The sequence below is a fragment of the Chelmon rostratus genome, chromosome 1, assembly GCF_017976325.1.
Source record: "Chelmon rostratus isolate fCheRos1 chromosome 1, fCheRos1.pri, whole genome shotgun sequence".
In the NCBI taxonomy this organism is placed as follows: domain Eukaryota; kingdom Metazoa; phylum Chordata; class Actinopteri; order Chaetodontiformes; family Chaetodontidae; genus Chelmon; species Chelmon rostratus.
Genome location: NC_055658.1, coordinates 31,106,463 through 31,132,930, shown reverse-complemented (window position 1 = coordinate 31,132,930; position 26,468 = coordinate 31,106,463). Strand labels below are relative to the sequence as shown.

The following is a 26,468-nucleotide window of genomic DNA, read 5'->3' as shown; positions in this document are numbered from 1 at the left end:
GTATTTCTTAGTTTTACTGACTAAATCAAAACAGATTGATAACATAAACTAAAGTCCTCTCCTGTACCCTCTAGGAGCTGCGTATAAATTATAGATTTATGCAGCGGTCTGATGGTGAAGGTTCCCTGAGGAGTTTTCCTCTGTCAGTGTTTTCACCGAGGTGAAACAAATGTGTTGATTCACTTTTTCTTCCTCATAAAACATTCAAAAAGTTTGAAACCTGACTTGTTTGCATCAGCGTTTACTCACACAGTCTTCTTCGCTGTCTTTGCTGCCACTTTGCTGCATCTCCTGGCACATCATCATCACCTGTAGATCAGGGGAACGGTGTGAAGCCATTGGCAGGACTATGTATCACGCACCCACGCAGGAAGCAGTGGAGAATCACGGCTATTGAACGCAGCAAATGCCGGCCGTGCTTAAAGTTGGTCTGTGCCTTCATTCGGCTGGTGTGACAGCTTCACACAGCGTTTGGCATTTTGCTGTTTTACTTGCTAAACGGGACATTTATCAGTTCATGTGCACGTCGTCTCCGTTTGAGAGCGAGCAAGCTGTCGTCACGCTGACATCTGCTGTTATGACTGTGTTTGAAGACACAGATGGAGAGTTTTGAAGAGCCTCTTTCTATCTGGACAGAACTTCTTCAAACACTGTCACAGTAACTTTCAAACAATGGAGACATTGAAAAGTCCTCTGCCACCTCTGCACTGCCTGCTGTCCTCATTTAAGAGGCTGTCACACAAACCCTGGAGGAAAAAACGACATGATTGATTTGTTTAATGTCTTATAACCTCATCACAGGTCTGAAATGATTATTATTCTATTATTGATTATTTCATCTCAGATTCATTAATGTGTTCATCACTTTAATGTTGCAGCTGGTACAAGTCGAGATAATTTTACTTCCCTTCAGGATCAATAGTTAATTATCTGATTCTAACTTAAACTAATCATCATAATTACTAACTTGAATATATAACGTTATCAGATAAATGTGGTGGAGTGAAAAGTACAATATTTGCCTCTGAACAGTTGTTGAGTTGAAGTATCAAGTATCAGAAAATGGAATTATTCAAATATTTATATGAAGTACCTCAAAACTGTGAGCACAGTGTGTGACTTACTGAACTTAGTTACTTTCCATCACTGCTGTGGAAGTTGCACTGGTCAACTTTTAAACTATATTCATATTGATTTTTTATAAATATTAAACAGCCTGCATGAGCGCGGCTGAAGGTCACATCTGAGCGTGTCGACTCACGGCCTCCAAAATAAAATGAGCCGAACACTGAATCCAAAAATAAAGATTTTATTCAGAAAGGGGCAGGACCATGTGGAGCAATGACAACCCTACACATCTTCCCATAATTCATAAAGATATTAAATTAGGACACATTTGAGTATAAAACATCACAGTAGGACCGCGTGTTGTTTTCTGATCGTAGACTGGCTGCTGTTTGATATCTCAGATTTTTAACTGAAGTCATCAACATGAAACTTTTCGGGGTCACAATGTCAGTTTCAGGCAGCAGTTTTAGCCTCAAAGTTGCCTTTCTGTATAAGCATCATTAATCATCCAGTGACAGACATGTAGATAAAGAACATACATGCAATCATGACCCGCAGGAGCAGCGCTGTCACACTTTGTTCAGGTCTTTTGAACACGGGGCCTGATTGAAGGCGGACTCAGACGCATTTTTAGCCGCTGACTGCTCAAACTCTGTCAGCAGCTTCTTTGCCCAGGCCCAGTTTCCAGTCATACAGATCTTCTTATCACAGACTGTTGTAACTCTGTAAGAAACAAAAACACATAATATTCACTGTCAGAGAATCACAGTGTCACAGCAGTAATATAAGCAGTGTTCAGGTCCTCTCTGTGCCGCAGGCAGCTGGTTTCATGGACAGTAAAGCTGTTTACCAGTAGTTAACCAGAGTGCCTAAGTACATGTATTCAAATACTGTACTTAAATAGAGTTTTAGGTACCTGTACAATGAACTTGTACTATTTTTATCCTGCTTGACACTTTTACTCAAATATATTTCAGGGTGAAATACACAGACAGTCTCATTTAAATAATTGTTCAAAGCTTTTTCTTCTTTCCTATTAATCATCTGACAACCCCTCACATATATCTGATGACCCTTTGAAGGGGCCCGACCCCTACGTTGGGCACCACTCGACTGAATAGCTAGCTGTATATAAAGTAGTTGAAACTAGATTGAACTGCAGCAGCTCCGACAATAAGATGCTGCTCTAACACTGATGGATCAGTGTTACGACAATGTCAGGACCAAGGAGACATGTTACTGCAGAATGAGTACTTTTACTGCTGATACTTTAAGTAGACTTTGCTTCTAATACTTCTGTACTTTTAATTGAGTTGTGCTGAAACGGTTTCAGAGACGTGTTGATTCAACTGTACGGTCACTTCTGAGGATGCAGTTTGTGCTGCTGTTGAACTGTGCTGCTTTATACTGATAGGTGTTTCTATTATTTTGTCCACCCCATTTACGTCAGTGAAGGTGGACTAAACAATACAATCGCCTGTTTGTTCATGGAGAGAGGATTTACTGCAGAACTGTTGTATTTGACTACACTAGTTTAAAGAACTGGTATCTGACAGTATGTTTTATTTTATTAAATTATTAGATTATTATTACTGTAACAGCCATTATTAAAAAATGTCAATCTTTTGGATTATTGATGCATAAACATGTGAGAAGAAATCTCCATCTGAAATGTCGTGGTGGACATTTAAAGTACAAGTACCAATGAATTGTACTTGAACAGAAACAGCAGCACACAGTCAGCCTGCAGGACCCAGTGTACAATAACTGAACAGCTCCTCCTGGTGGACGATCCTCAAACTACTACAGATTAATATGTTAATGAATTATTATACAATCAAAATCTGATCATAATAATCTGATTATTATATTTTTATTTAAATTAGCTGAATTTTTTTGTTGCTCATTCAGTCAAGTTTTTAGGAGCTCTTCTGTATTCTGAGATACTGTTACTTTACTTGAATACTCTTTTACTTTGTTACTGTTCTACACTACTGCAGTACATGACTCTACTTTATGCTGCTACATAAAGAAGCCTCATAAAATGTAAAATATTGTTAGAGATTAAATAATCCCACAGTATGAAGTTTAGTTTAACACTTTAACATGAGCCCATTCTTTATAAAAAGTACAGGTAAACGTACAGGTGTCCTGTTTTCATGGTAAACACAGTTTTCTCTACATACTGTACTATGATTAAGTCGTCAGGTATTTATCATTCAGGGCGGCTGTGGTTTAGAGTAAGTCACTGACCAATCAGAAGCTCGGGGGTTTGACCCCAGTCTGTACTTTCAGTCGATGTTTACTTGACTTAAGGAACCGAGAAACAGACAAATTGCACACTTATCACATTTGTCTACAAGCTTATGAAAGCAAAATCACTGCCTCTAATGCATCTTCTGTATATACTCACACAATGGCTTTGAGTTTGCAGCCACTGTCGGTCATCGTCACGTTTTTCACCTTTCCCTTAGGGACAGGTTTCCTAACACAGACTGGACAGCATTGTTGAGCCAAAAGGTGCGGCGCAACTGGAGCTGTGAACACACAAACACACACATAGTAAATACTCTTAAATACAGTTCAGATCGACGGCTCACGCAGAAATCAAGCAGAGTGACTGACCGGCAGAGATGTGGTAAAGGCAGCAGATCAGAGTCAGCAGCAGCAGAGTCACCAGAGTCTTCATGTTTCCCCGACAGAGACAGACGAGCTTCAGCTGGATCTCCTTTAATCTTCAGGGCTGGTCTGTGTTGGAGACCTGCTCTGGCCCCCCTTTATATGCATCTGATGTCTCCATAGTTGGTTACATTCTCAGAATGTGCGATTCAGTGATTCCCCCTCTGTTTCCTGTTCTTCTCTTTTCTCTGTCACTGTGACTATTTTCTGCACTAAGAAGAAACTGAAGATCATAACACGTAGAACAATTCTGCAAAAAGCCTTACAGAGAATATAATCTGGGCTTTCACCGTTTATTGTAACTTGTTCCTTGGACTTGATGTAACAAATATCTGTTTATTCATGGTTAACTGACCCTGAGGGCAGCGGTGGGATGTAACTAAGTACATTTACTCAAGTGCTATACTTAAGATGGCGCTGGATGACCAGCGGCTGGTTACGGTTGCTCTGACCCGTTTTCTTACTTTTCCTTTTTTCTATTGTAAATAAACACTTTTCTTTATCTTTCTTTAAAGTGGGCGAAGCACGAGAGATATTATTGCACTTTTATTTTGTTTGCCACTGTTTTTTCATTTTTCAGCGCTGGGCGATGAATCAAACTGTTACTTCAACAGATTTGATTCTCCCCCCACCCCCTCTGCCCCCTCCTTCCCGCTCCCCCCTCTTCACACGTCTCCAGCCAAGTGGGCACTTCCCCCCTCCCCAGACCACCTTCACCTGCCCCCTGCTCCTCCACACCCACACGAACTGTTGCACAGACTATTTGCACCTCCATTTGCTGTTTTGTGCAGAGCGCAGCTTATATGAAGTTTGCAACAAGTTCACAGAAATATCTTCACGGTTTTGTTTTTAAAGTGAAATGTTTTTAAAAGATTAATGCTTTCTGCCTTTTCTCATATGAACTCACTGCATAATGAAAACCTGCCAATGTGCAGAATAACAGCAGCAGCAGCAGCTCATGTATTAGTGTGATTGGTAGCAGCTGTGTGAGGGACCGAGCAGGCAGGCATAAGAGGGCACAGCTGGATTTCCACAAAAAGATTTATTTAGTTACAAGAAATAAAGTCAGTAAATAAAGCTCTGGGCCCATAAAAGAGGTCAACTGAACAAAACTTGAACCGAACAGACCAAACCAACCTGACGACGACAAAAACAGACCTAATGAGCTGCATGCAAAGGGGAACATATATACTGCCTGATCAGACCACTGTGACAGGAAGGGGATGACAAAAAACAAACATTACCAACTAGACTGCAAACAAAACAAAACAGGAAGGAATATTTTAATATTTCAACCTAAACAAAAAACAAAAACCTCTACTTTAATTTGAAGAAATAAAGAAAATCCTAAACTAAACATTCTGAATCCCCCCTGATGCTGCAGGCACTTGGTACAGTCCAATTATCCACTTCCTGCATTCAGCAGCTCTGCTCCAGCAGACTCACCTTTGCACAGGTGTGGTCTGATGTCCCTCAAATAGACAAACTGCAGTGTGACAGTACAGAAGCTAACTAAATGTGCGCTACAAATAGAAACTAAATGTAAATTTCTCTTTGGAGATTAATAAAGTATCTATCTATCTATTCAAGATTCAAGATTCAAGAGTCTTTCTTGTCATTGCGCATGTCAATGAAATTTTCATTGCAACCCCCATGTTAGGAACAGATGGTAAGAAAGATAAGAAGACTAGAAAGAATAAAATTAAGATAACTACAATAAAATAAAATAAACCAACATGCAATAAAAATATTCGTAAAGCAATTAAAAATATAACAGAATGAAAATATACTAAGGCAATAAAATATACTAAACAATAAACAATAAAATATGGAAGTGAAATGTGCAAACAGAATAAAATATACAAGCAATCTATCTATCTATCTATCTATCTATCTATCTATCTATCTATCTATCTATCTATCTATCTGTCTGTCTGTCTGTCTGTCCGTCTGTCCGTCTAATGTTCTGTCAACTTATGCCAAATAAATACAAATGTGTTTTATGAAAAGAAAAGATACGTGTCATCCTTTATGTGTTTGCTGTCTGCATGTGCAATGTGGATGTCACGGGGTCAAAAAGGTCGACCAAAAGAAACGTTAAATGTTAAGAAAACTAAGGTGAATGTAGGAGGTTTACAGCAGCTGCAGCCATCACAAGCTGTTTGTCTATATGTACGACAGCAGCAGTAATAGTAAATAGCTGACATAGTAATGGTAGTACTAGTAGTAGCAGTAGCAGTAGCACTGCTAGTCGTATTTGCAGTGTAAGCAGCAGCAGTTTGTCGTTGTGAGTAGTTTGACTCGATCTGATTTTCACTTCCTCAGCTGATCCAGAAACAGCACAGCAGCGTTTCTGAGAACAAACTGTTGATGTTTGAAATAAAAATAAATGTTTTCATTATTCTAGTTAGAGATCACGTTTGATGAGGAAATGTGAAGTGAAAGTGAAACAACTTCACTCTCTTTTTCCTCATTCACCCGCTTTTTTTGTTCCTGTTGCTCACTTTAACAGTAATTAATTAAAAATAACGAGAGACTGAAAGGAGGAAAAATGAGCCAATAGAAACAACGAGGGTCAAAAGCAGAGATCGATAAACAGCTGAAAAAGTTTGAGCAATTCTCTTCAACATTTTAAGCAAGATTAATGAATTTTCTTTGTTTTATATAATTTTAGAGTGTAAAAAAAGGAAAGCAGCACCATCAGCAGAGATCGAACTGTCAGGAAGCTTTTACCAAATCTCAGAGTTAATTAGGTCGATGGTGCTGAGGCTTGTTCTCAATCATCGTTAGGACAAACAGATGCAAATGTAGAGCTTTATAGCCAGAGACAGACTGAGCCAGTGGGGCTCCTCTAAGAGCTGCCTGCACTCTGATGCACCAAAATCCACGACGGACGGTCTCAAGCTGAAGGTTTTGCAGTGGTCCTCGTCACCTAAAACCTGTGGATAGACCTCGAAGAGCAGAACGTGGAAAACAGGCCAAGAATCTCACAGAACTAGAAACCTTCTGAAAGAAAAAAATGGGCCAAAAGACTGAAAAACAAGCTGTGATAGTCCGAACTGAGCAGGCAGGGACCCAAACTTTGTCCCGGGCCCTTTTCTATTTTTGTTATTTTAGATAAAACAAAGTATCGCCTTAGATAAAAGATAACAAAGTTTAAAATATGAAAGAGCTGTGTCAGCTTTTATTTTATGCTGTTTGGAACTCTCTTAGTTATTCACAGGAACAGGAACCTTTTCATGCCACTGTCAGGAAGTTAAACGTAAAGTCCATTTACACTCGCAGATACATCGCTGTGGGAGTACGTATGAGTTCAGACTGCACAGCAAATGCATGCAAGTCATCCAGATTCAAGGAAAACAAAGAGAAATGAGACTGAAAGTTTAGAATCAGGTCGACGTGACCACTCGTGGATAAAATGACCTCAAACTGCTGATGAGGAGAGTTTGTCCACATGTTCAATAAAGGGAAAGATAAGATAAAAATACATTTTATTAATGCCCAGCCAGGGAAATTCAGGTGTTAAAGGCAGCAAAGCAGCAACAGAGCAGAAAATAGATCCGGATCTCAGCTGCTCCATTTGAAGACACAGCGTAACGTCCTTGATCCATTCTGCAAATAAATAAAACTAATTAGGACCAATCGTTGTGCCGGTGAGATCAGTGACACTACGTTCTGCTGAAGGTATAACAGGTTTCACCTTGTACAGATCAGGATCTAACGTTTGGTTGCAGATGCGTGAGTGAGCAGCAGGACCAGGACTTCTGGATCAGACTCTGAGCCGCAGCACACAGTGGTGGATGGACGTGGATCAGGTCTGAATGAACAGACTGAGATCTCAGATGGTGTCGGGGATGGAAGGTCTCGGTCAGCGTTGGAGGATTGATGTGTTGGACTGCATCATGCGGTCTTGGGTTTGTGTCAGACCTTAAACCGGTTCTGTAAAGGGGCAGTTTGGAGGAGGACGAGGAAATATAACCTTTCACGGCAAAGCTTGTACGTATCTAAAAAATGAGATTAAGGAATGTTTTAACTTCTAACTCAGGCATCGATTGAGATTGTTTAAACGCTGGGTCTGTGTGGACCAGGGTGAAAAGAGGCTTTGAGGGACTTGGAGCTCCATAGTGGACCAGCCCAGACCTTCACCATCTGAAACTGTCGAGAGCCAAATGAAGAGTTGAGTCATATTTGCTGTTCAGTAATGATGAAAGCAGTAATTCTGCATAACGTCTGCTTTAACTTCTGATACTTCAAGCACATGTTACCACTTTTACTCAAGCAGAACTTTGAATGCAGGACTTTTACTTCTAAGAAAGTATTTTCACAGTGTGGTACTGCGTTCAGTACTTCTTCAGTCAGACTCTAACTGAAGAAGATGTTTGGATGAAGGTTGTGATAAGTTCAAATGACTGAGATTTATCAAGCTGACGATCCACAGCGAGAGGATGATGATGTTCCTTTGCTTCTTCCTCTGAATTAGAAATGAAGGAAGTTCTGCCTGTTTGATGCAAATTAGGCAACAAGTTCGTAGAAAGACTGCCGAGGGGAGACGAGGAAGTGAAGAGAGGAAAAGAAAACGACTGAGCCAGACGATTCTGCAGTGACGTCACTGCTGTTAGCGTTTTGTTTGCTATGAATTAACCCTTTAACAGACAGTTTCCTCCCTTTGTCCCACTGCAGGAGCTTCACGCTGCCTGGAAACATCTTTTCACACACTGTCTGACTTACATACATGCTTGTTATGATAAAACTTTACTGATTCCCAAGATGGGGACAAGGACAACAGGTGCATAAAACTAAAATCAGAGGAGAATGAATATGTAAACGAGAGCATTAAGAGACAAACATTACAAACTGGTGAGATCATCAGCAGCGTAGAGTCAAATGTTGACAGTGTGCACCACAATGATATGATTAAATAATGGTACTTAGTGTTGTCTGTGTAAGAAAAAACAAGACTATGATGCCTTCATCCCTCAGTCCTCATCCTTACACTGTAATAAATTTCACTGTAAAATTACAGTAAATTACTGGTTAATAATTGCATTACTTTCACAGCAATTAGCTGTAAATATTTTCACAACAATTTACCGTAATGAATTCACAGTACTTTACTGTAATTATTCCACAGTAATTTACAATAAAACAACAACACTTTACCGTAAATTCATGGTTGCCATGCCCAAGGAATTAACGTGATATAGCAGTAATTAGCTGTGGACTTACGGTAAACTAATGTGAAATAAGTACAGTAAATTGCTGTGAAAATATTTACGTTGAATTACTGTAAAAGTAATGCAATTATTAACCAATAATTTACTGCAAATTTACATTTTAATTAACAGCGTAATATATTGTAAAATCAATTTGTTAATTGTAATTTTACTGCACCCTCTCACTTTATGCTCAAAAAAGAAAAGAAAACAAAATAATGATTTTTTTTTTTTTTTTCACTTTTTAATCAAGCTTGCGATAAGTGCAAAGTGCAATATTACATTTAACAGGAAATTTTCCTGGGCAAACATGCTGCCAACATATTCAGAACAAGCATGCACCTTGACAAAATGTATAAAATGTGCAACAGCAAAAATGTGCAACAGTTAACCACTCACAGGAAATACAGATTTTTTTGTCTCTTACATAAAATCAAAAATAAAGAACTAACATTTTAAAATGTGCAACAGCAAAACTGTACAACAGTATAACCACTACAAGCGATGTTTTAAAGGAACAGTTCAACATTTTGGCAAACTGGCCCATTGCCATAACCCCTATAGTCATAGTCAGTAGGTCCATTATCTTTAATTGTTGGTACAAGCTATTTTTTTTAGATAAGGACTAACTCACAAGTTTTTAAAAAAACAAAACAAAACATTCTACCTTTTATGACCGTCTACATTGCCTGCCACTCGAAATCTACCAGTTTGCGCATTAGAGTGCTTACATGTGCGTTGATCCCTCCACGCTTCCTCTTTGTCTTCGAGCCAGTTTCTGGATTGATACCCAGGAAGCATCTGGGAAAAAAAAAACACAAAAATTGAAGTATTTTCAATATTTTAAATGATATGGGGGGAGGGATATTTTTATCTGGTATCAGAGTCTTGGATAAGTCAAAGATTTGTAAAAAAACAAAAACAATTTTTGATGCATAACTGTTCCATCAGTAGATGGCGATAATTACGGTCTTTTGTGTGTGTGTGTGCATTAATATTTTCATTTTTGAGTAAAAAACGGTGTCAACTAAAGATCCAATACAATGCTAATTTTGAAATTACTATACTGTAGCCTACCTCTGAATAAACTCCAAAGTGCAGGAACTGTCTTCAGGGTACTGAAGATTCAGATTGTAGCTGGCAAAAAGCGCAGCCAACCCGCTCACGATGTTGCTGTATGGTCCCATCACCACTCGTTCCTCAATCGACAACATCCACGCCCTTGGCTTCATCAGGTCACCTGAAATAAGCAGATGTGTGCTGTCATAAAGATGTGGAATGCTGAATGTGTCATTGAGATGATCAGCAACATTTAATGCTCAAAGAAAAAATTATCAGAAAAGATCACAATCAGAAGAGATGGAGATAAGACAAAATTTAGCAAGAAAATTTTCAGTCAGCCAGTTACAGTAAGTGAAGATATGTAATGAATTTATAATCATTTTTAAAATACTGACAGTTTTCACATTTTTCCTACAAATATAAAGTTAAAATCAAAGTAACAATACCTTGTACAATCAAGCAGGGGGTGCTTGGCAGCTCCTGTGTCCTTTGTATATCAGCGGCAGTGGCACATGGCTGTAAAATAAAATCCCTGTATCATACATCTGTTCCAGCAAAATGTGTGCTTACTTATGCAATCACTACATGCTTATTTCTCTTCTTAAAAACTTACATCAGTCTCAAGCATCAGGAGTAGAAGGACACACACAGCCTTGTCTGATGTCTCTGGCTCGTAATCAGCCACGATTTCTTCAATTTTGGGATGACGACTGAGTTCCTGGTAAATGGGAGGCATGAGATAAATATATTGCTGAAAAAAGTGTCAATTAATAAAATGTTACATTCTGCAATTTTTGCTATTTTACTGATATCATAGGCCAAATTTGCATTTGGTCAACTTTTGTAGAGCAGTATCTAAATGTGTATTTACCTTCATTCTTAAGGCCATTAAGCATCTTACGGAACTGGATTGGTCGAAGGCCTCTCACCAGATCATTCTCTTCAAGTAAAACAAGGTCTGCTCTACTCTCAACACCAAGCTCTTCCAACACCTCCAGCAGGGATGTAAGAGATTGAGCAGACAGGCCAGGTAGATGTGTTGAGATTGCTTCCCTTATGTCTTCACGATTCATGTTCTTTAAGATAGGAGAGAGTGACAGACAAATTGATTACAGCAATGTACAGTCTTCAATTAATGGTGCTTTATTTATTATAACAGTGGGGGCCCTAAGAGTGCCACCACTAAGACGAACAATTCCCATCTTAGTTTGTTTCCACTTGCAATACCTCTGTTCATCAAGGGTAACAGTCATCTCAATAAATAAAAAATAAATACGCCAATTTAACGAGTTTCAACTGTACTATGATAATAGAAATTAAACCATACATTTGTTCCACTCCCATAACTTTTAGACCCTCAACACACTGTGTGTCATGACCACTCTCTCCCTCAACTGCAAAATAACCTGCCAAACCTCATTGTTACAAGGATCTTTGATCCTGTCTCCCACCAAGAGAGGTAGTAGTCTTAGCAGGCACCAGTTTTGAACTGCGTGCCCACTTAATCTCTCACTTCCAGGGAGGACATCTGCTGGTTTGTCATTTCCTTGGTATTTGAGTCATAAGAGACAATACCCTCGAACAAGTCGTGGCCTAAGCATGGTGGAAGGCCAGGTTGACAGACATGGAAATGAGCCAGCTGGTTAAAAGGAGAGTCACACTTTATGCCACATACTAAGTCAGTGCAAGTAGTTGTTAAATGTTGCAAGTGACTTTGGTAAGACTGTTCTGTTCTAGGGGTACCGCACAACAGGGGTTCGTTCAAAAATGTGGCTCTGTCTACCTCACAGTAGCGACAGAAATGATCAGCCCGGCTGAAGTTTTCTAAAAAGCCACCAACAGAATGGGATCCCAAGTTATCTCCTGAAATGGCAACCAATGTACCTTTTACAACACTATCGTCACTTGTCACAAGATGAAAGAGAAACGTAAGCTTACGTTAGCGTAGGTGTTTTGCACCGTATCAAACCAACTATCTAACTTGCTAACGTTACCGCAGCCACAGCCTCAAATCAAAATGTGGAGCAAACGGTGACACAAAACGTCCCTTTAGCTCACACAAACAGTTAATCAAACCAACTAACCGTGTTAATCCTCCGGGTGATTGTCCCTCGCGTCCCTTCGGTGAGGTGGGTGTCACTCGGTTTGACTGTGTAGAAATAAACGCGTCAGAGAATAAAGAGTGATTAATACGACGAACGTCACACTAGTTTAAAATGTCAATACAGTGAACGCAAAGGTGGAAAATGAGGCTGAATTACCTTCTCTTGTTCTCCGGGAGGGTGGTACCAAGTCCATGCACCGACAGTTAATAATATTTGAAAAAATCCACGGCAGGTCCCACAATTCAGTGCGGTTCATGTAATTTGCTGTGTTTTTGTGTGGAGAGTCTTAATACGGTATTTTGCACTGAAATAACACAATTAAATGCTGTGAAATCCCAGTAATAATTAAAACAACAAATAATACAGTAGTTTACTGTGATGGCACTGTTTTTACAGTAAACTTCTAAATTACAGTGTCATACTGTGAACATTAAAGTTAAATACTGTAAAGTAATAATACTGCAATTTAGAGTGAAGTTTTACAGTTGACTATTGTGAAATCCTGGTAATTATTTACAGTGTATATATTATCCTTCATCATCTTTGCCCTCCTCCATCCTTAATACACATTAAATCATTATTAACCTGTGTCTTATTGCTTATTTATTATGATAGTATCAGATATGAGATGTTGCATATGGTGAAATGTATACTATAGTATAATATTTACTACAGTACAGCAAAATAACAGAATGGACTATCAAAGATGTTAAGGTGTGGGTGTAGTGTAGCATCATATATGATAGATAATGATTAAAGTTATATCAACATGTATATGGAGTGGTGCTGTGGAGGATGGGTCTGTGTGGAGGTGAAGCCGGCTGGTTGCCGTGGTGACATCCACCGTGTTTTCCAGCCCAGATGTTCAGTCTGAGAGCAGCCGCTACAAAGCAGCACCTGAAGCGGGCGGAGCTGCTGTGTGCCGCAGGTCAAAGGTCACAGGTCAGAGAGGCTGGGAGGGGCGAGCTGCTTTTGATCTTGTTCTTCATCCTCCTCTCTGAGTCCAGACTCTGCAGCTCCACTCTGAGCTGGTCTTCCTCGCCACCACCGCAGACACTCACAGACCAGGACAAGGCACAGTCCATGGGCCTGTAGTCCTCATTTGACTCTATTTTCTATCAGACTGCAACTTATGATTCTTTTCATTCTGGATCAATCAGCTGATTATTTCCTCCATTAATCGATCGATCGTTTGGTTTGGAAACATTGTGAAAATAGTGAGAAATGTGGAGACGATGAGGCCAAAGTGAATAACAGAGATAAATAAGTGAGATGTTGAACTGTTCTGTGTTACACAGAGACGACTTCCTGCTGTTTGATCACCCTCATCGACGTGAATGGAGTGAACAAAATAACAGAAACACCTGTCAGTGTAGCACGAAGCGGTTTCATACAGTCCAATCAACACTCTTTAAAACAGCTTCAACTCAAACTGAACATTTAGCACAGAGCTGCAGGATCAGTCTGCGCCTCATTAACGCGCAGTGACACCTGCTGGCCAGTGGTACCAAAGACAGCAAGGCATGATTTTAGTTAAAAAAAAAGACTTAATCAACCCATAATTCATTGCAATTTAGCCTCAGTTGAAAGCGGAGAGCTGAGAGGACGACAGATTCGTCCCATTTATAAATGTTAATGTCTGACTGTCTGACCCCAGCTGCAGTAACCGGAGTGTAAAAATACTAGGTCACAAATAATACTTTTACATTTTTGCTCAACTAATTGAACAAAAGTATTAGCATCAAAGTGTATTTCAAGTACCAAACTACTGAAATCTGTTTTTATTTATGTTTTTCCCAACTTTTTTAGAATCGAGTTTATAGAAGTTTAAAGCAGCAGAACATGCAAGTATTCAAGTAAAGTACAAGTATCTCAAAATTGAACTTTAGTGCAGTACATGAGTCAATGTATTTAATTACTTTCCACCTCTGCTAATAAAGATTTACCACATTAAACTGGGGGAAAATGTTCATGAACACAGTGCTGACGCTGAGAACAACGACCAGGTTGAATTTTAATCTTTTTATTGGTTAGGTCATCCTAATTCAATTCAAATACTTAAATTAAAAGTTCTTTTAAATATTGTCTTCAAAGAGGAAAGCACAACTAAAAGCAAAACTCATTCACGCATCATTTCAAATGTGAAAAAACAGAACAAATCAAGGTTCCTCCTAAAACACTCCGATCACAACGTTAAATAAGAGTTGAAATGAAACACACTATACACAACTGAAGCTATGAATCTTTGAAGAACTGGTGCAACATGGGCCAGAACAAACACACCGGTGCACTCATTTATGTTCATCCAGTCAGGTGAGCAGTCTTTCATCTTCCCGTTACGTTCGTGTCGCTCCGGGGCTTCCCGCCGTTTCTCCGGGGGCGAGCGGGGGCTGTGATTAGATGTGGGTGGGCGTCAGCGTGGCCGTGGCGTGCCGCAGGCAAGGCCGGTCACGACCGTGGCTTCTCGCTTTAAAAACCAAAGGTGTTCTCCCCGCTGTAAGCCACGTATAAAAAGCCGTCCTCGTCCTTCTCTTTCTCATACAGCTGCCCCATCGTGATGCTGAAACACGAGCGAAGACAAGCGTTAGTGCTGGACCCCCCCGGCCGATCAATGACACCAGCTGTTGATCCGCTATTCATATTAACAGTGAACTGATCTGCTATCAGTTCTCGGTGTGTATCACAGTCTGTCTGACCAGCTCTCAGCGGCGAGGACCGTCCCGCTGTCCAACCAGCCTGAATATACCGTCCTAACAACACATGAACTCGTGGTGGGTGACATCATGTGGAGGCTTTTAACACATTATTCTCTAGTTAAGATTTTCCAGAGGTCTAATCAATGGAATCAGCTCCTTTGATCAGCTTTTATTAAATTCACCTTATATGGAGCACTGACAGCACGTCTACACTAAACCACGGAGATGATAAGAGGCCACGTGGGAAATTAAAAAGGGACAGAGTGACTTCATCCAGACTGACGGCGACTGAAACTAAACAGAGTTCCTGTTGATAAAACCATAAATGTGATTTGACTGCAGTTTTATCTGAAGTACCTTATATGACCACGACAGCAGTTGTTTTAGATCATCACAGAGACAACTACAAGCAGAAAACCAATTCCTCTGCCCCGCTTTTAAAGACGGTGATTTAAAGAAAACTAAGTTCCCAAAATGTGCAGATTCACAGATTTCTTTGTCAGACATGAACGTAAATAAAACATCTTTGGGTTTTGACTGTTGGTCGGACAAATTAAGCAATTTGGAGACGTCACTTTAGGCTCTGCTAGGCGCATGACTTTTTGACATTTCACAAACAAAACAAATAAATGTTCCTTTTTGAAAATGATTAGCAGATTAATGGAGAATGAAAATGACTGATAGCTGCAGCCCTACACTGTAGTATTAATAGTATTGTATTAATATGATTAACAACAGAATTCAAGGGTTTAATCTTTCGATCTATTCAAAGAACCTGATTCAAGCCTAAAACTTCAGCTCTTTCATGCACTGTTACACATCCTGTACGTCTCTGTTCAGGTGTGATCTCTCTATTCATACTCTGAACGCACAAATGACACAAGTTAGAGCATGATAACCGGTTACCTCATCTAATTACTAATCAGTATACTGCTGTTGTGGATGTAATGGGGAACAAACTGCATGTCAACGTATTTACTGCAAGAACTACCTAAAAAATCTGGCTATTAATCAGATTTTTTGGTGGAATCATACAATTTCTGGAAGCAAATGTTCTCAGGCCCAGTAATGGTTACTGGGAACCTCTGATAAGGCTAACCCCCCCCAGTGTCCCGGCCCTGACCTGGACTGAGGCACCGTCTTGTCCACAAACAGGAAGATGGCCTTCTCTGACGGCAGCTGGATGCGTTTCCTGATGATCCACATGAACTGAGCCACTGTGATGTCGGAGGGGACCAGGTACTTCCTCTTGTCGATGTCCACTATCTGTGATCCAGACACTTTCTCCACAATCACCTGCCAGAGCACACGGAGACGTTCAGACACGATTATAGCAACAAACCGTGAAACGGACATCCTCTAAACCAGCTGCGAATGACAGAAACATCTCTCACCGGGACCCTGTCAGGGTACTTGTTGCGGATTTTGGCCGACTCTATGCATCGATGTTCTGGAGGACAAAAAGCAACATCTGTGTTAATTATGTGAATGCTGTACATGACAACAGACGTACATGTTCCTCATCTTCAGTACAGACACGAGAGGCAAAGCAGTGATGGACAAAGATCGATATCTGACGCCTGAGGTGGGACATTCACAGGCAGCTGCTGTGGATTAAGACACACTGAGACCAGCTGAACCACAACACCCATCAATCCCGTCACCTCAGAGGTGAATGTGAAGCATTTAACCATAAATAAAACATCACCACGAAAGCAGCAATGCAGCTTCGACGCTGCATTGCTGCTTATTTTACAGCAAACTCTCTACAATAGCCTTCTTTCTTCTTTGGGTGAATTTATTATCTAAATTATTAATCAAACAGTTGTATGACTTCAGACTGCTTTTATTATAAACAAGGAATGCTTTGCTGATCACACTTTGATCACTTTACACTCTGGCTCCCTGTATTACTTATTATTATATTAAGTATATTATACGATATTATCATACCACAGAAGAAGTCCCTCCGCCTCCCCTGAATTTTTTACTTCAGCTCCATTAATCAGAATTGGGGGTCAGTCTTAGCCAATGAGCTCAAGGATTGAACAACTCTTCTTAAATGACAGCAGACATCTCTGCACTGACCTGAAGAGCGCAATGCCGTCTGAAATTAAACAGGTTTAATGTTGTTTTTTCACATAATAGATGAATGATGTTCTCACAAAACTGATATTTACATTCAGGCTCTACTACTGCTGAAAAATTAGTTAATTACTGCTAAAAATTTTGATAATTAATCATTTAAGTCATTTATTTATGAAAAAAGCCAAACACTGACCAGATCCAGCGTCTCAAATGTGAGGATTTGTGCTGTGATCTGTCTTATATGACAGTAAACTGACTATATTTGGATTTTGGACTGTAGGTTGAATTAAAAAAAGGCATCTGAAGTTTCACGGAGCATTTTTCACTATTTGATCTAATTTAAACAAAGAATCAACTGTTTAAAAAGAACGAACAAATTATTCGATAGTAAAAACAACAGTTGCAGTCTTTTCCTTATGATGCAGCCACTGTCTGGGTAAGGAACATCCTCCTTTTCACAGGCCGCGCAGGGGTTTATGGGTAATGTAGTCCTAACACCAACACTAACAATAACACTGGTGGAGAGAGGCCAGTTGTCTCTGCCACCTTCTCATTTGTTTCGCACTTTACATGTTTAAAAAAAGACATTATTCCTTAACAGCAACATGCAAACTGAGCTTATTAATACATAAACTGAGCATTAAAGCCTCTTTTAAAAGTCTGAAAACACTAGTTGACTCCATCAGATTGCCTGTCAACAGGAAGTTAATTCAGATTATGAATTAATGATTGGATTGATCTGAAAAGTTAAAAATAAGATATGTTTTGGTTTCCAACTCACAAATGCAAAAAGTCTACATTTCAGTGTTTCATGTGTTTTATCATGATATCATGTTTTCTACACTTGAGTCCTTTTGGCTGTTTTCAGGAAGCACTCAGGCCTCTGATAACTTGCAGCCCTCTTGTCTTTATTTTTGTCATTTTATGTAAACAATTAGTCGATTTATTGACAAAAATCATAATTTGCGGCCACATAATTCAATGATATAAAAGGCTTAAAGCAGGATTTTGAAACCAGCCAGCAGGCCTACAAACGCTCTGCCGGAGAGACTTCTTGCCCTGGTGACGCCTCTCAGGCCTCCAGTTCATGACAAGTGGAAAAAATGACAAATATCATGTTTGTCTGCATGAACAGACAAACCACAGCTTCATCATCCAGCTGCTAGGTGTAGCTGAATGCAGAATGGAGGCTTAGCAGCTTAATGTCTCCTCCGTGTCAATATCCACCATCAGCCTGAAACCAGGTCGTCGTCCGGTGGCGATCGGGACAAAGACAGGATGACTTGTCCATCGACACCGACCCAACGGATCAGAAGCTGCCTGTCTGTCACGCAGCTGACATTTATATCCACGGCTAAATTTAATGTGGAAGTTCTGTCGATACAGCTAGCTAACAGCTAAAGCCTCCTCTCCAAACAAAAGCCTGAAGGACAGGCCAGCCTGAGTGACCGACGTATTTTAAAGAGGGGTTTCCGAAACATTAAACCTCAGTTTAGTCCCCCCGTGATGAAATAAAGGATTTCGCCTTAAAAAAACTAATCTGCGTAGACATTTTTGTGACTCTACCATCAAAATAACACCTCCCTCCTCCCTTACCCAAGGAGTGATCCTCTTTGAACATCCATTTCATGTTTGCCGTTTCCGGGCTCTTTTAGCTCGACGCAGCAGATTAGAAACGCGACACGAGGTTAATCTAAGAGTGAAAATATTCTTCTTTAAATTCTCCTAAAAGTTATAACGCCTGACTCAGTGTGTAAACAGCACAGCGGCTCGCAACACTGCAAAACAACAAACAACTAGCTGCTCTTCACTATATCTGCCTGCTCAGAGCACCGCCCCGCCGATGACGCAACTGTCAGACTGTTCCATTGCGCGGCACAGAGGAGGGGTGCGCTACAGGGAAAAAAGTGGGACGCTCCGACTTTATGCTACTAGATTTATTTTGATTAAATGCTTGAAATTCTCCTTTACATTCAATTTTAAAATTGTATTGTTTGAATTTCAGCATTTATAGTAAATCTATACATTTTACATGGCAGCCTTTTAACAGTCCCTGTTAGCCATATTTGGTCCCACTTGCTGTTCCTAGCTTTGTGAAGAACATAAACATAACCATATACTGGTAACATGTAAGTTAAGGTAAGGTAAGTACTAACTTGCTATTTTCATTATTTATTAATCCGTAGATTCCTTCCCTGGTTATTCAATTAAACATTTGGTACATAGAATAAGCAAATAATGAAAAATGGACATGACAACATCCCAGAGCCAAAGGAGACTTCTTCTGATTGTCTGTTTTGTTCGACCAGCAGTTCAATAACACACGAATATTCAGTTTATAGTGATAAAATACACGCAGGTTTGGATAACAACCCAAAAGACCACATATAAAGCGAGTCAGCTGTTTTAATAATTTGATTGATTACAAATTAGGGAATTTGCAAAGAGGTCAAAGATGGACAGATGTTCAGTCAACAAGTTCCTTTTTTACCAGCGCAAAACTGTTTGACATTTTTTCATGACAGAAAAAGATCCTTTGATTTTCAAAATTGTAGCTAATCTTTTGAGCACCAATCATGTTGTCAATGTCATCTACACAGCCCAAAATCACAATCACAGTCCATTTGACTCAAAGGGCTTTATAGTCAGCACAGCATACAACACCCTTCATCATTACACCCTCAATTAGAATAAGAGAGAACTCCTGCAAAAAAACTTTAATGGGGAAAGAAGGAGAAAACCTCAGGGAGAGAAACAGGAGGGAGAGATAGATGTCTTATATACATACTATATAGAAATAACAATAGAATAAGTATTCAAATTCTTATGTAAAGTAGCAATACACTGAAGTAAAGTAGGTTGTGTGCATGTGAATGAAAAATATTTTGTTTCTGTCTAAATAAAATAAGTTCAAGTCATTGTTCTCTAAATTGTTTTATTTCAGCTTCAATCATGATATTTGGATGTTAAAGTGATGTCATAACATTCATGAATGAGTCTAAAGGCACACAAGCGAAGAGGAGGTCCTACTTCCTTCCACCAGAGGCCTGAGCTGAGACCTGGTTGTCAGGCGGCAGTGGTTTCCCCAGATGGTGTCCTGTGGTGAGGCCGTAGGGCTGAGACTCTTGCTCCTCCTTCACCTTGGGCCGCAGCAAGAACTTCCCCTGAAAGCTGAGGTCAAAGAGCTCACAGGGGGCAAAGGTCAAAGGCCTCTCTGCCAGCAGTCCTTTAAGTCGGGCCCGCCACCCGTCAAGCATTGCGGTTCGCACGGCGGGGGTGCTGTGAACCGGACTCCAGAATATCTGAGGAGCCAGAACCTGAAATCCACAGAAGTGCAGAGTGCCGTTCTGAAAGACACAAGAGACAAATACATGAGACAGACAGAGAGAGACAGACAGAAAGTTTATTTTCGGCTTCATCAGATTAGTTCACAGATGCAAAGAGGAAACTTGAGGACGAGATTGACAACAAAGAGCTTCTGTTTTCCAACTGTTAAAGTACTAATAACTACAGTCGTATGTCAGAACTTCAAGCCTCTTGTGGTCTCTAAGAGGCCTCTCAGGTCTGCCAGTCTGGACATCTCAGGTCCTCCAGAGTCCACAAAAAATAACAAACTATATTTACATGGTTTATCATTATATTGTGTAATAACTTTTTGAATGTTTGTTTCATTCTTTTTGTATGTTGTAAAAAGTGTTCTTGTATTTCACTGACGCCACTGTTTTCATGCTGCTTGTTTTCTGTCATGTTGTGTTTTATCTTTCAGATAAATCCTCTATGACCGAACGATCGTCGACAGCGTCTCTGTGTGTTGTTTTTAATACTGTACACGACGAACAGGCAGCAGATGACGTCTTCCTGATTCCGAGTCGCTGCATGTGTGTGTGCATCCCTCACCTGCAGAGGCCACAGCGTGATGTTGATGTCTCCATTGATGCCATCAGGCTGGAACATCGTCTGTGTTGCTCCGGTGGTGAAGGACAGCATTGCTTTCTTGTCCTTCAAGGAAACACAGAAATGCACATTTTATCCAGCGTGATGAGGGAACCAGCAGATAATCTTCACTGAATACTCAGAGAAGCTGCAGTATGGTCTGCTTTCTGATGCATTTTAACTATTTTGTTTAAGAAAATTTACTTTACTGTGATTTTTATTTACAGTCAGTCAGTGGTGGAGGAAATATTTAGATCTTTTATGTAAGAGTGCTAATACCACACTGTGGTACAATACTCCACTATGAGTTACAGTCCTGCATTCAAAGCTATACTTCACTAAAGGTATGGACGTATTATCAGTAAAATGTACCGAAGGATCAAAATTCTGCAATAAAATGTTCCCTGTTAGTGTTTTACTACCGTAGCAGTCAACACATCTGGAGATACGAGGTTGTAACTGGACAGGAAGGATCTGAAAAACTGTAGAAATTTGCCTCTGAGATGAAGTGGAGTAGAAGAATAAAGCTGCAAGCTGTATTTCCATCAAATGGAAATACTCACGTAAAGTAGAAGTACCTCGAATTTGCACTTAAGTAAAGCCCTAAAGTAAATGTACTTCGTCACACTGCATTGCAGTCTGTAGCACAGAGGACTCAAGTGTTTCTGCCCGAGTACTTTTTAACATTTAGGCTAATTCAGTTAATGGTAAAACAACCATCAAATCACATGAAATTCACTGGAGTCAAGAAAGGCAGCTACTGAGATCCACTAAGATAGCTATATTCATGCTAAGCTAGCTACCTTTATGCTAAGCTAGCAATCTTAAACAGGGATTTGCTGTTTTTTTCATCTCCATTATGATTTGATTTAGCTGCTGCCTCGTTTAATTAAACTGAATAACAAACTGAAAAAACATCAGTTCATCAGCGTTTTTTATTTTTCATGTACAGATAATAAATAAACTCAGCTTTAGTGTTAGCTAGCCACGGCTATCTCACCAGCTAGCTCTCATCTGATGTAGCCTCTCAGCTGTCTAGTTAGCTGTCTTTCAATGGCAGAAAGTGCAACCTAGGCAGTAATACACAGCCAGAATGCAGTAATACACAGTCAAAGTGCTGTAATACACAGCCAGAATGCAGTAATACACAGCCAAAGTAACAATACTGTGTTTTTGGTTTTTAGGTCCATTTTGTAGTTACTGCAAACTTAACAAGCTGAAATATATTTTTTTGGAATAATGTTCCTTAAATATTTCATTTCAGGAAGTCAGAAACAGGTTAGAACTCTGTTTAGACCAAATGTGTATTTACTGCGTCTGACCTCTGTGGGGCAGTATTCTGCATGTATTCATGTGGGGGCAGTGGAGACAATGAGTTATCCTAACTGGTTTCAGAAGCTTCAGTGGGCTTTTCTGACAATGGTTTTTCCGCTGTGGAAACATGACTGGAAACCTTTTTAACTAATGTGATTTCAAACTGCCTGCAGAAGATAACCATAAATTAACATTTTAAAATCCCACTGAACCGTAACAGTGACACAGTCTGCCACGTATCTTTCTATTGCACATAATGTTGTATTGTGTTGAGTCTTTCTGCAGTCATGGACAAATAAGTTTTAATTCATCTTACACCTGACATGTACCTTAAGTTCTCCTCTTTAGTATTTTTAAGTAGTGTAAAAACATTGAATAAGTGGTTTGTAATACGCAATAAAGGAGTTGTAAGAAGATATAAGGTGATTATTAAAGTCTTTGTTAACTATAATTCTTCTTGTGGGGACTAATAACTGGAGGCTGCTGTAGACATACAGATAACAGATGAAAATATAGTAAAACACAGTTAATAATATAAAATATGTCGTCATATTTCCACATTCTGCCTCAGAGCAAAGCATCACTGCAGGTTTCATTCTGAATATGTTTGAATTAGGAGCCATAGACCAGTGTAAGCTTACTTTGACTGTGTTGTCATGCTTACTTTATTTAATGACGATCAGTCTGTATCCTCTGTGCTCGTTACGGAGATGCACTGTCCAGCTGAGAGACACTGACCTTGAATACACCGTTGTTGTACATTTTTTGCAGGGAGAAAGCGAAGCCTTGTGTCAGCACTCGGTCCATCCAGCCCTTCATGATGGCCGGCACACTGAACCAGTACAAAGGAAACTGCAGAAGAGGCACAACATGCCGCACTGATATATGTCGTTTATGTTGTTACAGATAACATATTCTGCTGAATCTCTGATGTGTATTTTTGAAAGTGTGTTATGTACTGTACCGATTATTTTGTGTCATTCAATAAAGCCAAATAATTCTACTTTTAAAATGTCCTCTGTGAAAAAGACATTATCGTTGGCAGTTGGCAGCAGATTCCACAACATACTGAGAAAAAGCAAAAAAAACAACTGACACTGGCATGAACAAGGTGATAGAGATTTTACGTGGGATCCTCGGGGGCAAAGCAGGTGTTATTATCATATTTTCCTTATTGTCAACAAATCCCATAAAAGACCAAAGCCAACAATGTGTTTGTCATCTCTCTCTTCCCATTGGTTCCTGCTGAAAATCTTTAAAAACACCTCCCCAAAACAAAAGCTTCTGTAATTTTCTGAAGCAGCTGCTCACTTGGGGACTATTTTCAGCGGCGGAGTAATTCACATTTGGTGTTGGAGTGAGTGTTTGAGGCAGCAGGACGGTGTGTGTGGGACTAAGTCATGAAGAAAAATAAATAGTGTCACCTTTATCCATTGACCTGCACTTATGATTGTGTAGCCTTGTTTGACACGGGGTTATATAAGGCCCGGCCTAAGTCTGTGTCTATAAACAGGTGTGATCTTGTGTGAGTCACGACAACAAGGTGGGTGAGGCAGATCAACACAAGTCCACGAGTCCAACACAAATCAAAAAATGGTTTAATGTGTGTTCACACCACAGTGGCTCTTCATGAGACATTTAAAAGCATAAATTAAGAGACGCAGATATGTGATTGGTTGAGTCAGGTCAGCTGATAGTAGCAACTGTCTCTCTGCTCTGAAGCTCAAATGCTCAAATTCTCGACAAACAATAACAGCAAACAGGACAAAATCGCGATGTGAGTGACCTCTGACCTGGAAGATGATGAGCTCGGCCTCCTTTACTTTGTGCTGCTCGGCCTTGATGTCGTCACTGAGGCGGTCCTCCAGCCAGGCGTGCATGGTCTCCTCGCCGTACTGGAAAAGCTCCGGGTTCTTCAGATCACCTGGACACGACACACTCTGGTTTATTCTGACTCTCACACACACACACAGAGTCCTGCTGCCACAAACGCTCACCACAGCACCAAATGTGGATTCATCCGCCGCTGAAAATAGTCCCAACAAATGCTCTATTTCCTCCTGTTTGAGTAACATTTGATAAGTGAGCTTTTTAAGTGGGCTTGAATTAGCTTTGTGCTCACTGACTATTATTACAGACATTAACAGAGAGCGAGCGGTCACCGATGATGTCGTCCTGCGTGGCGTTGGCTTTGAACTTCATGGCGTACAGGTCAGACACGATGACCTTGTAGCCCTGTTCCACCAGCTCCTGCATGGCCACATCACGCACCGCCGCATTGAACGAACCCGCACTCTGGTGGGCGTACACAATCAGGGCCGTCTTCTGAGCTGTCGCACACACACACACACACACACACACACACAGTGCAAGAAGCATAATAACATAATATCAGTGGCATATTTTTCTACTTTCTAATAAAGCTTTAACAGCTTTGTTAATCTATAGTTGTGCTAGCAGCCCAGTGGACAAATTCAAATGGTGATGATGGCGCTAGATGAAACGTCACCTGATCAGGAAAAGACTCTATCATTCATCCTGAGGGGAGCGTGGGGATCTGTACCACATTTCATGGCGATCCATCCAATAGTTACAGTGGAACAGTGAGATATTTCAGTCTGGACGAGGGATGTGGTTAAAATCATTTTACAAATGCTTTAAAGGTTATAATTCAATAATTAGAGCTGCATTTCTCCTCTTCATCGATAAAGATATAACGCTGACATTCTAGTAAGTGATCAGTTCTGCGGTTGGGAACGATAACAAAGTCATGATGACTTGTGAGTTTCACACCAGGTGTGTCTGCGTTTATGAAAGCTGGTAAATCATTCATTAAATGTAAAGAGCTCAGCAGGACTAACATGGACGATCAGTTCTCCAGCTTCAAATGTCATTAAGTGTTTTCACAACAATCCACCACGTCTGCAGTTTCAGATCTAGAACCGTGCATGTAGAGAACCAGCAGAGTCTACCTTGAACCTCGAACTGTTAATAAATTAATTTGCTGCAGATGCTGGAGGAGGAAAGAAGTCTGACCTGAAACCTAAAGGTTAAGTGTTATTATAAAAGAGTTATAATTAATCTAAAGACATTAGACACTTATTATTACAAGGTGGCACCATTCCTTGTTTAAAAATGTAAAACTTGACATTGAGAACTTTTCTGTAAGAGTGAGCAGCAACCAGCTCTGAGTTCTCCAGGGCGGCTGCTTTTAATCTAAGATGATCAATGGAAGGATGTGTTAGAGGCAAACGATGAAGCAGCAGGAACAATGCTGTGTGTTTGTGGACGCTCCACCTAACGATGAAGATTAAAGAATCCATTCACAGAGCTGTGGAACACGTCTGACGAGGCGTCACGCCGGGTGATAACCAGACACGGCTGAGAATTCAACACCTCAAATCTTAAACAATCTTTTTAATGCTCGTTGTGTATCCTTTCAGATTGTTAATCAGACATTTAAAGTCATCATTTATTATGTTTGTAGCAGTTCCACCTGCAGTTTTTGGGCTTTTAGCTCTTGATTGTTTTTAGCTTTGTGACAAACAGCATTGTTCCTCTCTTCCTGTCCACTGTTTGTTTAAATCTGTTGATGTTTGCGGTTGTTTTCACATGAAGTGAAAACCATAAAGTTATTTAGTCCAAAATGTCGACATGATTAAACAACCTGACACCGACTGTGTGAACTGACATGACTCCAGGACGGCTTGTGTGTCGGAGCTGCAGCAGAATGCTGAAAGGAGTGAATGAGTCTTACCCATGCTGTGTCTGCTGGCTCCGTCTGCGCTGTAGACCTGGTTCCTGGTGGCACCGCAGCTCTTATAGACCCTGTGGCGTTCTTTGCGTGAGAAGCATGGTTAGATTAGATATCAGATGGAGCAAATGTGTCTGTAAGTCACGACTACACACTGCAGGAAGAAAAAAAACTCTGCCGTTGGACTGTACGACCGGTTCAGTTCAGTGTTTGTAAAGGTGTGTGTGTGTGTGTGTGTGTGTGTGTGTGTGTATGCGCGCGCGTGTGTGTGTGTGTCAGGCTGTGGGCTCACTGGTGCAGGTGAATGAGATTGGTTTCATTTGGCCTGGAAAAGAATGTTTGGGTCATTTTCAAGGGATTATCCGTCAGGGTCATGTGGCTTAATAAACTCTTTAATCCGACTTAATTTCACCTCGTTAGAAGAAAAGTGGGGAAAGGCGTCGGTTTAGTAAAGCCTGAGCTGTTCGGTCAAGTCCCCGAGTTTAATGTCACCTGTCACCAGTTTCCCTCCAAACAGGCTGTTTTGACTGACTGGTCAGTCAGAGCGGACTTCACA

The 26,468-nt window shown here is 40.3% G+C and overlaps 3 protein-coding genes across 4 annotated transcripts; all 3 read right to left on the bottom strand.

Annotated features, from left to right (window-relative positions):
• Window positions 1-1,326: 1,326 nt before the first annotated feature.
• Window positions 1,327-3,815, bottom strand: LOC121610731 (C-C motif chemokine 19-like). The gene is made up of 3 exons (XM_041942981.1): window positions 3,694-3,815; window positions 3,482-3,605; window positions 1,327-1,791 (listed from the first exon to the last, which is right to left on the bottom strand). Exons 1-3 carry the CDS (start codon window positions 3,755-3,757, stop codon window positions 1,638-1,640), a joined length of 342 nt encoding a protein of 113 aa, XP_041798915.1. The 5' UTR covers window positions 3,758-3,815; the 3' UTR covers window positions 1,327-1,637.
• A 10,319-nt stretch (window positions 3,816-14,134) lies between these two features.
• LOC121625211 (gamma-aminobutyric acid receptor-associated protein-like 2) lies at window positions 14,135-18,735 on the bottom strand. Its single transcript, XM_041963323.1, has 4 exons — window positions 18,508-18,735; window positions 16,218-16,273; window positions 15,947-16,119; window positions 14,135-14,687 (listed from the first exon to the last, which is right to left on the bottom strand). Exons 1-4 carry the CDS (start codon window positions 18,539-18,541, stop codon window positions 14,597-14,599), a joined length of 354 nt encoding a protein of 117 aa, XP_041819257.1. The 5' UTR covers window positions 18,542-18,735; the 3' UTR covers window positions 14,135-14,596.
• Window positions 18,736-19,025: 290 nt separating this feature from the next.
• On the bottom strand, window positions 19,026-26,117 carry nqo1 (NAD(P)H dehydrogenase, quinone 1). Of its 2 annotated transcripts, XM_041942791.1 has the most exons (6): window positions 25,916-26,113; window positions 24,321-24,488; window positions 23,952-24,082; window positions 22,897-23,010; window positions 20,809-20,910; window positions 19,059-20,258 (listed from the first exon to the last, which is right to left on the bottom strand). In XM_041942791.1, exons 1-6 carry the CDS (start codon window positions 25,917-25,919, stop codon window positions 19,938-19,940), a joined length of 840 nt encoding a protein of 279 aa, XP_041798725.1. In that variant the 5' UTR covers window positions 25,920-26,113; the 3' UTR covers window positions 19,059-19,937. The 2 variants fall into 2 exon arrangements, with proteins under 2 accessions (XP_041798733.1, XP_041798725.1); XM_041942799.1 differs by lacking the exon at window positions 22,897-23,010 and having other exon boundaries at window positions 19,026-20,258; window positions 25,916-26,117.
• Between the last annotated feature and the right edge of the window lie 351 nt (window positions 26,118-26,468).